The sequence below is a fragment of the Lontra canadensis genome, unplaced genomic scaffold (assembly GCF_010015895.1).
Source record: "Lontra canadensis isolate GAN:19392208 unplaced genomic scaffold, GSC_riverotter_1.0 scaffold25, whole genome shotgun sequence".
Classification (NCBI taxonomy): domain Eukaryota; kingdom Metazoa; phylum Chordata; class Mammalia; order Carnivora; family Mustelidae; genus Lontra; species Lontra canadensis.
The window spans coordinates 6849441-6862389 of NW_022631019.1; the positions used below are offsets into that span (position 1 = coordinate 6849441).

Genomic DNA, 12949 nt, shown 5'->3' on the forward strand with positions numbered 1-12949 from the left:
TTCCCTGCTGAGGGGAGGGAAGTGGAACTGAGGACTCCAGCTGTTGCCCTCTGGATTCACAGCAGTGTTTGCAAGAGGCCAAGCTTCCCTGGGCTCATCCCACCTGCGGGGTGCGATGCTCATTCAGGCCCACTCCTGCAAGAGGTGGGGTTTTTCCAATGGACAACTTTGACCCATCAGCTTGGCCAAATTCTCTCAAAACTGCTCTGCAGAGTGAGCCTTTCTACTCTACTTGATGCTACTTCCTTTCTGATGAGGGAGCAGAAGGCTAGCTGAAGACAAAGCACACGCTGAGCCCCTGCAACCTCCCCCCTCCCCCACTCCTGGGAGGGAAACGTGTGACATTCTTCCAGGGATGTCCCAACTACATGTTACCAACCTTAACTTGACAATGCCAAGACCTCTGGTATCTTTTTTATAATTATTTTTTTTAAATTTTTAATGTTTTTTAAAGATTTTTATTTATTCATTTGACAGAGAGATCACAAGTAGGCAGAGAGGCAGGCAGAGAGAGAGGAGGAAGCAGGCTCCCCACTGAACAGAGAGCCCAATGCAGGGCTCCATCCCAGGACCCTGAGATCAGGGCCTGAGCCAAAGGCAGAGGCTTAACCCACTGAGCCACCCAGGTGCCCCAGAAGACCTCTGATATCTTGTAGTATCTTGTAAGTCGGTCCTCTTTAGCATATGAAAATTCTTTTGAAACCTCCCTTTTCTTTATTCACCCCCCCCCACCCCAGTATATAATCACCATCCTCAAGACCTCGGTGCAGCAGCTACTTCTGCCCACGGTTCCTGTCCCTGTGCTTTAATAAACCACTATTTTGCACCAAAGACATCTAAAGAATTCTTTCTTGGTCATGGGCGCCGGACCTCACCCCACCAAACCTCACCTATATTCCCAAACCTCATCACTCTATTTTCCCCTTTCCATGGTAGCGGACCCATATGCAGTCTGAAAGCTCTCCTCACCTCCATTACCCCTTACCCTGCACATGCACTTCCCCAAATAAATCTCTTACACATCTCATTCTATCCAGGGGTCTGCTTCTCAGAAGATCTACACAAACATGCATGGTGTATGTACGATGCAAGGTGCTCAATAAATATTTGTTAAATGAATTAATGCATAAATGAGACGACATTTGAGCTAAGACCTGAAGAATGAGAAGGAACAAGCCTTGCAAAAAGCCAGGGGAGGAGTTTTTCAGGCAAACAAGATGCCGAGTACAAAGTCCTCTAGGAAAGAAAGAGCTCATCTTAGTGAAGAGCAAAAACCAGTGGGGTTGAAAAAAAGGGAAAGGGGAATGTGGTATAAGATGAGGCAAGCAAAGCAGAGGTGACCAAATGCCATAGGACCTTACAGGTCATGACAAGGAGCTTGGGTTTCATTCAATGAACAATGGAAATCGCTGAGGGATTGTGAGTGAGTTAAAGGACAGGATCTATGACTTAAGAAGGTCATACTGCTTTCTGACGTGCAGGTTGAAAAGGGACATGAGCAAAACAGGACCAGTGAAATCGCCAGACAAGACATGATGGTAGCTTGGGTTCTAGGGTCACAGGGGAGTTGGAGAGAAGAGAACGGTTAAGTTCCTGAGCCTCTGGAGTACGTCCAACTCGAATCTGCTGACAGACTGTGTGAGGGAAGGAGGAGTCAAAGATGATGCCAAGGTTTTGGGCTTGGGGCCCTGGATGGCTACTGATGACATTTGTTCTGGGGCAGGAGGAGAGAACAGGTTTGTGGAGGCCATCTACTAGGCAGCCCAATATGGATATCAATATGCAGCTGGACACGGAACTGGGATTCGGGGAGGGGTTTTGGCTATAGGTATATACTTGGCACTCAGCATCCGTACATGCTCTTTAGAGCCGCGGCCCAGAGACTTAGGGAAGGGACGTCATCAGGGGGGAGGGGCCTCAGCACTGCACCCTGTGGCCCTACGACATTTATTTATTTTTCTAGTTTTCCTATTTATTTATTTATATTTTTATTTATATATTTTTATGCTTTTGTGGGTTGTTTTGTTTTTAGATTTTAAGCAATCTCTACACCCAATGTGGGGCTCGAACTTACAACCCCAAGATTAAGAGTCATAACGCTCTACTGACTGAGCCAGCCAGGTGACGCTCTCTAGTATTTAAAAGTCTGGGGAGACGAGGCAGCAAATGAACCTGAGGAAGAGCTTCTGGGGGAAAACCAGAGTGTGTGGGGCTCTGTGTGTTGAGCAAACCAAGTGTTCACCTGTGTTGGGAAGGCCAGTGAGTATCAGACATAGAAATGGAACTAGTTTTGGCCTCATGGAGGTCGTTGGTGCTTCTGACAAGAGAATTTTCTCAGAACGGTATAGGAGTAAGGGAGGGAGTGGGAGTAATAAAAGATATCTTTTTTGAGATATTTTATTGTCAAGGAGGCAAAGAAAGAAGGCATAGTTCAAAGGAGGTGTAGAGCCAAGTTAGGTTTTTTTGTTTGTCTATTTGTGTGAGAGAGAGAGAGAGTGTGGGTGTGTGTGTAATGGGAAGGGATAGAAGGAGGCAGAGAGAAAATCCCAGGCAGGCTCCTGCAACCGAAGTGGAACTCGATCTCACTCCCCTGAGATTACGACCTGAGCTGAAATCAAGAGCCCGTCGCTCAACAGACTGAGCCACCCAGGTTCCCCAATTCGGGTTTATTTAAAGTTCATCTTCCTACGGCAGATAATGTGTCCAGCAGGGAGGGAGAAAGCGATGGTGCAGAACAAAGGGAATAAATCCTAGACCAAAGTCCTTAAGAAGGTGGAAAGGGAAGGAATCCAGAGTCCAGGTGAAGGGGTTGGTCTTCGATGGCAGTAGGGAAAATGGAATACACTGACAGACGTAGGTAGCTTTGCAGATACAAAGGGAGGTCACCTAGGAGCACATCTAGCTTTGCAGATCACTAGGGAGCTACGTTTTGATCCAATGAATTGTCTATGTTCTGGCATTTGAATAAATGCTGCACTAAAAGATCATAAGTTCCAGGAAAAGTAAAATAAAACCCTTACACAACCCCTCTCCCTTTATAAAATAACAAAATCTGCCCACAGTACACCTTTATTCTGTTTCATGTTTCAGTATGTCCTACAGTCTCTTCCTTTATCTGTTACTGGCATTAAAAAGTATTTTTGCGGGGCACCTGGGTGGCTCAGTTGGTTAGGTATTGCACTTGATCTCAGCTTAGGTCTTGATCTCAGGGTTGTGAGTTCAAGCCCCACACTGTGCTCCATACGGGGCATGGAGTCTATTTAAAAACAACAAGTATTGGGGCGCCTGGGTGGCTCAGTGGGTTAAAGCCTCTGCCTTTGGCTCAGGTCATGATCCCACGGTCCTGGGATCGAGCCCCACATTGGACTCTCTGCTCAATAGGGAGCCTGCTTCCCCCTCTCTCTCTGCCTGCCTCTCTGCCTACTTGTGATCTCTCTCTCTATGTGAAATAAGTAAAAAATCTTAAAAACAACAACAACAACAACAACAACAAAAACCCCAAAAAAACAACAACAGGTATTTTTGCTTACTTCCAGGTAATTCTAAGAACTAATTTGTCTTGGGCCCTGATGCTTGGTAGTTCCCAAGGGAGGGAGACATTATTTTGCATGGTCCAAAGGGGCTGATGTAATGTTCAAATGAAAGACACTGAACAAAACAATGAAAATATGGGGTAAGTATTAGGGACGCCTCTGGGACCCTGTCATTTATGCTACAGTGGGAAAGCGTCCCTTAAGGGAAGTGAGCACTTAGGTTAAAACACAAATGTAAAAAGCACAAAAAAACTGTATTCATCCTATAAAACACCCTGGGAATGTAGTGGTATGTGACCAAAGAAGCGTCATCTCTAATTTTTGCGATTCTACAAAATTATATTGGCAGGAAGTATTGCTGAGCTGAAGAAAGAGAAAGGGAGTAGAGTTCCCTTGTAAATGGTAAAAACATAGATATTGTGTACTTGTAACACAGAGAGATATTTGGGTGGCAGGGCAAAAGTTCAAGGAAAGGGGCACCCGGGTGGCTCAGTCGGTTAAGCATTTGCATTTGGCTCAGGTCATGATCCCAGGGTCCTGGGATTGAGTCCCATGTTGGGCTCTCTGCTCACTGGGGGGTCTGCTTCTCCCTCTTCCCCTCTTCCTCTATGTTCTCCCTCTCTGTCTCAAATAAATAAATGCAGTCTTAAAAAAAAAAAAAACAACCCTATTAAAAAAAAGATTTCAAGGGAAGCAAGATTCCTAATCATTTTCCTGTTGGACTTGGGGAAGGCCCTTTAACCCTAAAAGTTTTACTTTCTCCAACCGCAAAACGGGAAGGGTAGTTTTTATGATATTTCAATATTGTTATGGACTAAATATTTGTGTCCCCCAAAATGCATATTGAAACCCTAGCCCCACTCCATCAAAGTGATGGTATTACAGAGCTGACCCTTGAACAATGTAGGGGGCACCAACCACCACCCCCAGTCTAAAGTTCATGTATAACTATTGACTCCCCCAAAACTGAACTATTAATAGAAGCCTTCCCAATAACATAAACAGTTGATTAACATACATTTGGCATGCTATGTGTATTATATGCTATGTTCTTTTTCTTTTTTTAAGATTTATCTATTTATTTATTTTAGAGCACATGCACGGAGCTGGCTGCAGGGTTTGATCTCAGGACCCTAAGATCATGACCTGAGCCGAAATCATGAGCCGGGTGCCCAACCAACAGAGTCACCAAGGCACCCCTACTGTATTCTTACGATAAAGTGAGCTAGAGAAATGAGGTTATTAAGAAAATCATAAGGAAGAGAAAATACACTTAACAGTGCTTTCATTGAAAAAAATCTCCGTAAAAGGGGACCAGCACAGTTTGAGCCCTTGTTCAAAGGTCAGCTGTACTTCCGGGAGGTAATTCGCATTAGATAAGGTCATAAAGGTGAAGTATTCACGAATGAGGTTAGTGCCCTCATAAGAGTCACTAGAGAACTTGTTCCCTCTTTCTGCTCTAAGTCACATGAGGACACCGTAATTCAGCAGTCTACACCAGACCCGATCACGCTGGCACCCTGACCTTGGATTTCCAGCCTCCAGAACTGAGAAAGACATTTCTGTTGTTTCTAAAGCCACCCAGTCTGTGGTGTCCCATTACAGCAGCCCAAACTGGCTAAGACAACATTAAATGATTAAACGTGCCCTGTACAAGTGAATGTTATATCAAAAGTGAAAACGACAAGAGAAATAAACATAAACTGGACTACATCAAAATAAAAACTTTTGTGCTGCAAATGACACCAGCAAGAAAGTGAAAAGACCACCCACAGAATGGGAAAACATGTTTGCAAATTGCAATCAGACCTGTAGGTAGGGCAAGGGGGATGAAGGGATGGGCCAAGTGGGTGAAGGGGAGTCAGAGATACAGGCCTTCAGCTATGGAGTGAGTCACAGCAACAAAAGGTACAGCATTGGGAATACAATCAGTCCTGTAATGGCATTGCATGGTGACAAGCAACAGTCACACTTGTGAGCACAGCATCACGTTCTGAGCAGTCGAATCACTGCATTGTATACCTGAAATTAAGTACCTCTGTGTCAGCTGTACTCAAAAAAGATTTGCAAATAGCACATCTGATAAGGGACTGGGATCTAGAATATGTAAAGAACTCTGACATCTGAAAACAGGAAAAATACAAGTGACTCAATGAAAAGTGAACTCTGTTTGGCCAAAGAAGATAGACAAATGGTTGCTCAACACACAAAAAGAGGCTCAATTTCATCAGCCCTTAGAGAGCTGAAAAGCAGAACCACAATGAGACCCCAGTTCACACCTACAAGTGTGGCTGTAATAAAAAAGACAGACAGTAACAAGTGCCGGAGAGGAGGTTGATAAATGGGATGCTCATACATCGCTGGTAGAAATGCAAAATGGGGGGCGCCTGGGTGGCTCAGTGGGTTAAGCGGCTGCCTTCAGCTCAGGTCATGATCCCAGGGTCCGGGGATCGAGTCCCACATCGGGCTCCTGGCTCAGCACAGAGCCTGCTTCTCCCTCTCCCTCTGCCTGCCACTCTGCCTACTTGTGCTCTCTATCTTTCTGTCAAATAAATAAAATCTTAAAAATGCAAAACGGTGCAGCTGCTGGGCAAAAAATTTGTCAGTTGTTCAAGAAGTTAAACATCTACAGGGCACCTGGCTGGCTCGGTCAGTAGAGCTCACAGTTCGATCTGGAGATGGTGAGTTCGAGCACATTGGGTGTAAAGATTACTTAAAAATAAAATGTTTTTTTTTATTTTAAGCTAAATATATAACCCAGCCATTCTCGTTCTAGATATATACCCAAAAGAAATGAAAACACGTCTACATAAAAAACTTGTACATGAATGTTTATAGCAGCATCATTCATAATAGCCTGAAGGTGCAAACAACTCAGATGTCCATTAACTGAAGAATGGATAAGAAAATGTGACATATTCATATAGTGAATATTATTTGGCATGAAGGAAATACTGATATATGCTACAACACAGATAAACCTTGAAAGTATATGCTAAATGAAAGCAGCTAGACACAAAAGGCCACATACTGTAGGATTCCACTCATGTGAAATATCCAGAATAGGAAAATTCACAGAAACAGAAGGCAAGGGCGCCTGGGGGGCTCAGTCAGTTAAGTGTCTGCCTTCAGCTCAGGTCATGATCCTGGTGCCCTGGGATTGAGTCCGGCATTGGGCTCCCTGCTCAGAGGGGAGCCTACTTCCCCCTCTCCCTCTGCCTGCCTCTCCCCCTGCTTGTGCTCTCTCTGTCAAATAACTAAATAAAATCTAGAGAAGAAATCAAAACAGAAAGCAGATTGCTGGTTGCCCACAGGGAGGAGAGGAGACATTAGGGAGTGACTGCTAGTAAGTATGTAGTCTTTGGGGGTGGGCAGTGATAAAATTGTTCTAGAATTAGTGATGTTCGAACAACTGTGAATATACTGATCTTTGTATACTTTAAATGAGCGAATTGTATGGTATGTGAATTATATTACAATAAGGATGTTTAAAAAAAGAAGTGAGACATGAACGTATTAACATCAATGTCACTGTGAGTTCAAATTCTGGCTTACATAGAACTCCTTTCCTGGAGAGCAGATAATATGCAAAGCCAGCAGTGGTCTCATTTTACTCACAAATTCCTTGCATATCTAGCTGTCAGGTTACTATTCTAAGCAAGTACCAAAGGGGGTAAAAAAAAAAAAAAAGAAATTCATTTAATTGTATAATACGATCTTTAAGATTATGGTTTAGTAAATCCAATATAGTATATTCTTCAGGATGTGGCAAAACCTAGAATTTCATGATACTGCTATGCGGACCGCTCAGTTTAGATTTTTATATTACAAAATATTTGTATTCTTCAGAGAACAGATTGGTGATTGACAGAGAGGGGTATAGTTGGGCCAAATGGGTAGGGGGTCAAAAGGTACAAATTTCCAGTTATAAATCCTGGGGATGTTATGTAGGGCATGGGGACTATAGTTAACAATACTGTATCACTGGGGTGCTTGGGTGGCTGCCTTTGGCTCTGGTCATGATCCCAGAGTCCTGGGATCGAGCCCTGCATCAGGCTCCCTGCTCAGTGGGAAGCCTGCTTCTCCCTCTCCCATTCCCGCTGCTTGTGTTCCCCTCTCGCTGTGTCTCTGTCAAATAAATAAATAAAATCTTTAAAAAAAACCCCTGTATCATAGACTTGCTATATGTATACAATACTGTATATCGTATTGAAAATTGCTAAGACAATATTTAAAAGTTCTCGTCACAAGAAAAAATATGGTAATTATATATGGTGACAGATGTTAACTAAACAATTTTGGTAATCATTTTGCAATATATGGATACACATGCCAAATCATTGCGTTGTAATGCAAATCAAAACTACAATGCGGTATCATCTCACACCTGTCAGAACAGCTAAAATCTACAACACAAAGAAAAACAGGTGTGGATGAGGATGCGGACAAAGGGGAAGGAACCCTCTTGCACTGTTGGTGGGAATGCAAACTGGTGCAGCCACCGGAAAATAGCATGGAGGTTCCACAAAAGGTTAAAAATAGGACTACCCTAGGATCCAGCACTTGCACTAAGGGTGTTTACCCAAGAATACGAAATACTAATTCAAAGGGATACCTGATGTTTATAGCAGCACTATTTACAATGGCCAAATTATGGAAACAGCCCAAGAATCCATCCACTGATGAAATGATAAAGAGATGGTATATAGGGGTGCCTGGGTGGCTCAGTGGGTTAAAGCCTCTGCCTTCGGCTCAGGTCATGATCTCAGGATCCTGGGATCCAGAGCCCCGAGTCAGGCTCTCTGCTCAGCGGGGAGCCTGCTTCCTTTCCTCTCTCTCTGCCTGCCTCTCTGCCTGCTTGTGATCTCTGTCTGTCAAATAAATAAATAAAATCTTTTAAAAAAAAGTTAAAAAAAAAGATGGTATATATTTACACACACACACACACACACACACACACACACACACGACTAGTACTCAGCCATGAAAAAGAATGTTATGGGGCACCTGGTGTCTCAGTGGGTTAAAGCCTCTGCCTTCAGGCCCAGGATCCTGGGATCCAGCCCTTGCATCAGGCTTTCTGCTCAGCGGGGAGCCTGCTTCCTCCTCTCTCTCTGCCTGCCTCTCTGCCTACTTGTGATCTCTGTCTGTCAAATAAATAAATAAAGTCTTAAAAAAAAATGTTATCGTGCCATTTGCAACAACATGGAGCTAGAGAGTATTATGTTAAGTGAAGTAAGTGGGTTAGAGAAATAAATATCATATTTCACTCATGTGTTGAATTTAAGATAAAAAACAGATGAGCAAAGTTTAAAAAAAAAAAAGAGAGAAAGGCAAAGATAGAACCAGACTTTTTTTTTTTTTTTTCCGACTCTTACCTCCACGGTTATCAGAGAAGTGGGTGGGGGGATGGGTGCATAGGTGATGGGGATGAAGGAGTGCACCTGTGATGAGCACTGGGCGTTACATGGAAGTATTGAATCACTATATTGTACACCTGAAACTAACATTACACTGTATATTAGGTAACTGGGATTTATTTATTTATTTTTACTAACTGGAATTTAAATACTTAAAAACAAAAGAAAGAAAAAACCCCAAACCCCACGAATCATTATGCTGTACATCTAAAACGAACAGGATGTTCTATGTCAATTATATCTCAATTAAAAACTTGAGCAGGTAAGGATGATTTCTCTCCATTGGCTTGAAAAGCCTTTCTGGTACGTGCGCAGATACTCCAACATTTTTTAGGTCTCCCGATCATTTGCACTTCCAAATTTCACCATCATTCTGGAACACGTTAAAAAAAAAAAAAAAAAAGGCAAAGCAGGAACTCTCGAAAAGCCCAAAGGCAAATAAAATGAAGTTGTACTCGTCTTCGTTTTCCTCCAAACGGGCTTTCTCTGCGGACGTGGACAAGTGTCCAAGGGCTTCTCAGGCCGTGAGCGGACAACGTTAGAGAACCTTGGCCCCAGAAGCAAGACGTCCTCCCTTTTCCTTTACTTGTCTGCATCGTGGAGTCGCCAAAAAGCAAGCGCCTGGGAATAACGGAGGCGCTGCGGTGTCCCCCAGTCGCCCAGCTTCCCGCCCCGCCAGGCTCTCCCGGGAGCCTACCTGGACCCGCCTGCCGCACCCGCCACCCCCGGGCCGTCGCCATGGCACCGCGCCGCCCCGCCCGCCCGCAGCCCCGCTCGCCCCTCCCCCGCGCGGCGCTGCTGCGGGGGAGGGGGTGGGGCGGGGGCGGGAGGAGACGCAGGCGAGAGGAAATCGGCGGCGCGACGCCCGCGGCCCATTGGCTGCCTCGTCCTGGGGCCAGGAGCCCCGCCTCTGTGGCGGGGTCACGTGATCCCTTTCAAAGATGGCCGCCCTGTTGTTTTGATGAATAATACTTGGTGGGGCGAGGGGGTAAGAGTAGGGGTGGAAGGGTAGGAGGATTTACTCTTCCATCCAGAGCATCGCGAGTCCCGTCCTCCCCCTCCCCCCTGCCCGGGCTCCGGCGTGGAGGCGGGGCGTGGCCGGCCTGCTTTGGGAGGGGAGGGGCTTCCCTCTTCAGTGCTGGGCTCTGCCTCGGCGGTTCTGGGGTCGCCTTACCTCGGGGCATCCACTCTGCAGTCGAACAGTTCCCGCCTGGGGCAAAGGGTAGGAAGGAGAGCAGGATCTGCTGGAGGAGGCGCACCTGCCGCGCCACCACCACGAAGACACAGCAGGCTCAGGGCACGAGACGTGCTGGAGACCCGAGTCCCTGGTCTGGGTAACCTGGGAAGCAGAGGGCAATAGTGGCGCCTTAAGATAACCCTGTAGAGCAGCCGCGGTGGTGGCCAAAGGAGGCTGCTCGGGGCACAAGCAGCTGTAGGAGTCTGTGGGGCGATTGGAGTGACCGACGCCAAGGCGGTTCAGTGCCTCTCGTGTTCTTATTTTTTAACCTCTGACTATGCAATTCTGAAACCTCCCCCATTCGGGGGACCAGACAGCCCGATAGACACCTTCCACTCTCCTCCCGCCCTGGTCTCAAGAACAGAAGGATCTCTCCCTAACGCCTTTCACCATTAAGAGGAAAGCGATGGAGGAGCTGAGCGCTGATGAGGTGAGGAGGTTGGGGGACACCTTGGGAGATTAGTTGGCAACTCTTTGGCGCTTTGGACAGGGATGGTATTGCACCAGTGGTGCCTGGCCTTTGGGTTTGGGGAAAGAATGGAGATGACATTTTCCAAGAATAAAATGAGCCCCCGAGCGGGTCTCCAGTTGTATTCTCCTGTATTACCTTGCCTTCTTTCTTCGTTTTGAACTCCATTTGCTTCTTTTCGAGTCTTTTAGGGTCTGAAGAAGAGGAGAGCATATTGAGGCGTTCATTCTTTTCCTCGGGGTGTTTAAGCAAGAAGGGCTAGATTTACATCAAGTTAAGTGTGTGTGTGCGCGTGTGTGTGCGTGCACGCGCGCCTTACTGCAGAGATTTAAAGAATAATTTTGGGTGGGATTACAGTGTATGGGTGTATGTTTTTAAAGGCAGTATTTGAAATCCCCAGTATGTGTGGCTGTTGCGTTGTATAAGTTGATTAAACATATGTGTTTGGGGGTGGCCTACAGACAGATTCTTTGATATGTAACAAAATATATTTTTTCTCAAAAGCCTAGTGAATTCCATTTAAAATCTGTAACGTAACAAGAACTGATGACCCCTGGCATACTTCTCTTTCATTCAGCCTTTTTCTAGTTTTTTTGGCCCTTTCAAACTTGTCTTTTGCTGTAGCAGACACTGAACAGGAAGCAAATGGTAGCAAATGACTTTGTAAACTTCCCCTATTATCATTTCTGAAAGGAGTTTTACAGATCTCTTTCTTGATATTTTAAAGATTATTTATTAAGGTTGTCATGAAAACAGTGGCAATTAGGGTACAAGGAATTTTCTGTGATTCTACTCACTTTTCCCTTCCTTTTTCCAGATGAGGAGCTTCCCTTTCAGGACCCCTGCTGGCTTCCCTCTCTTCCATCTACCTCCTCATTTCTTTCACTAGTTCTTAAAAAACTTCCCTAGAGTACTGGGAAAGTAGCCATCCATCAGGTCGGCTAAACTACAAGACTTACATGCTTCAGATTTAGCTAGAGTAGTTAATATATTTACTTAGGGACTACATTTATCCAGAGATGGGACTTGCAAGTGGTGAGTTCAGATGTCACGTGGGAGGGGAAACATAATTTTGTGGGTTGTGATGCTTGGCTATTTGGAGAGTCAGGAGTGCTCATTCTGTGTTATGGACTTTGTTTTCTCAAATACATCAGGAATGTAATCTGACTAAAATTAGAAGACTGTTGAACGGTTTCTTTCATTCCGGTAGGAATTCTCAAGAGATCCCCTTAAAGGCACTTTGTTTTAGGTAATTTTTAAAAATCTGCTCCCCCCTTCTTCAATAGTAATTCTAATGGGTAAATCAAGGCAAAGAGATTCTGTTTTTTAGTAGCCCTTTGCTTCCAGAAACTATTTATTTTTCTCAACGTTCTCAAAGTTGCTGCTGGTTCAGAGGTTTTTCATACCAAGAAATCGTCAGACAAATAAAGCGTAGAGACCAGTTAAAGATATGCATAGTCTACACTGTGGCACTTCACTTTAACCAGTCTTGGAGGGAGTTGTAACTTTTTTGTGACTGTATAGGAACAAATGTAATCATTGTGGAGGAGATTTTCAAGGTCAACGGAATAGTGAAATCAATGTGAAAAATTAAATTTACTAATATTAGATCAACATAAAATTACTTTCAACTATTACGTGGCCTGAACAAAGAGGAACAGTTCAATAATTGGTAATTCAGTCTCAGCTGAACCTAGAACAAATTAAGTGTTTGTTTTCGTTTTTGTTTTTGATTCATTTCCTTAATTCTGGGATTGAGTGAACGGTTCTCAACAAAGACATTTCCAGAGGTTTTGCCTTTGTATTGTGACTCTATTGGTGGAAACTGTGTCACAGATACGGTAGGTGGCATTCATTTGGTTAGAAAATAAGACATTTCTCTTGCTGAAAATTCAAAAATACATCTCGGTGAAAACAGGTAAGACAGTGATCTTTCGATCTAAATCAGGCAGTTAGGTAAGGGAGAGTTTTATATTCAAACAAAATGAAAACGTCTGCAGATACAGTCCCTGCAAAATAGAGGTCGGTCCAAACCAGACTGGTAGCTTTAGAGGATTTTAGATTATGGGTCCCTCTCATAGATCACCTGAAATTCTTACACTTCTCTTATCTTGTGTAGAGTAGTTCTTTAAGTTCCTTGGTGCTTGTTATTTATGTGGCACATTACAGTGACTTCATTGCTCTGGGGAGCAGATCCATGACTAAGTTCATTCTCTTCAGGAACCCACATTCCAAGGCTTCATTATGCACATTACATTCTGTCCGTGGCCTACTCCTGTGTTCTCCCTAC

At 44.4% G+C, this 12949-nt stretch overlaps 1 protein-coding gene across 3 annotated transcripts in view; it reads left to right on the forward strand.

Moving 5' to 3' along the window:
* Positions 1-9883: 9883 nt before the first annotated feature.
* Positions 9884-12949, forward strand: part of UBE4B (ubiquitination factor E4B) — a 123647-nt gene continuing 120581 nt past the window's right edge. For all 3 annotated transcript variants that reach the window (XM_032863357.1, XM_032863358.1, XM_032863360.1), the window contains exon 1: positions 9884-10620. In XM_032863357.1, coding sequence (XP_032719248.1) covers positions 10597-10620 — 24 coding nt within the window. In that variant the 5' untranslated portion in view covers positions 9884-10596. The remainder of the gene's footprint in view (positions 10621-12949) is intronic.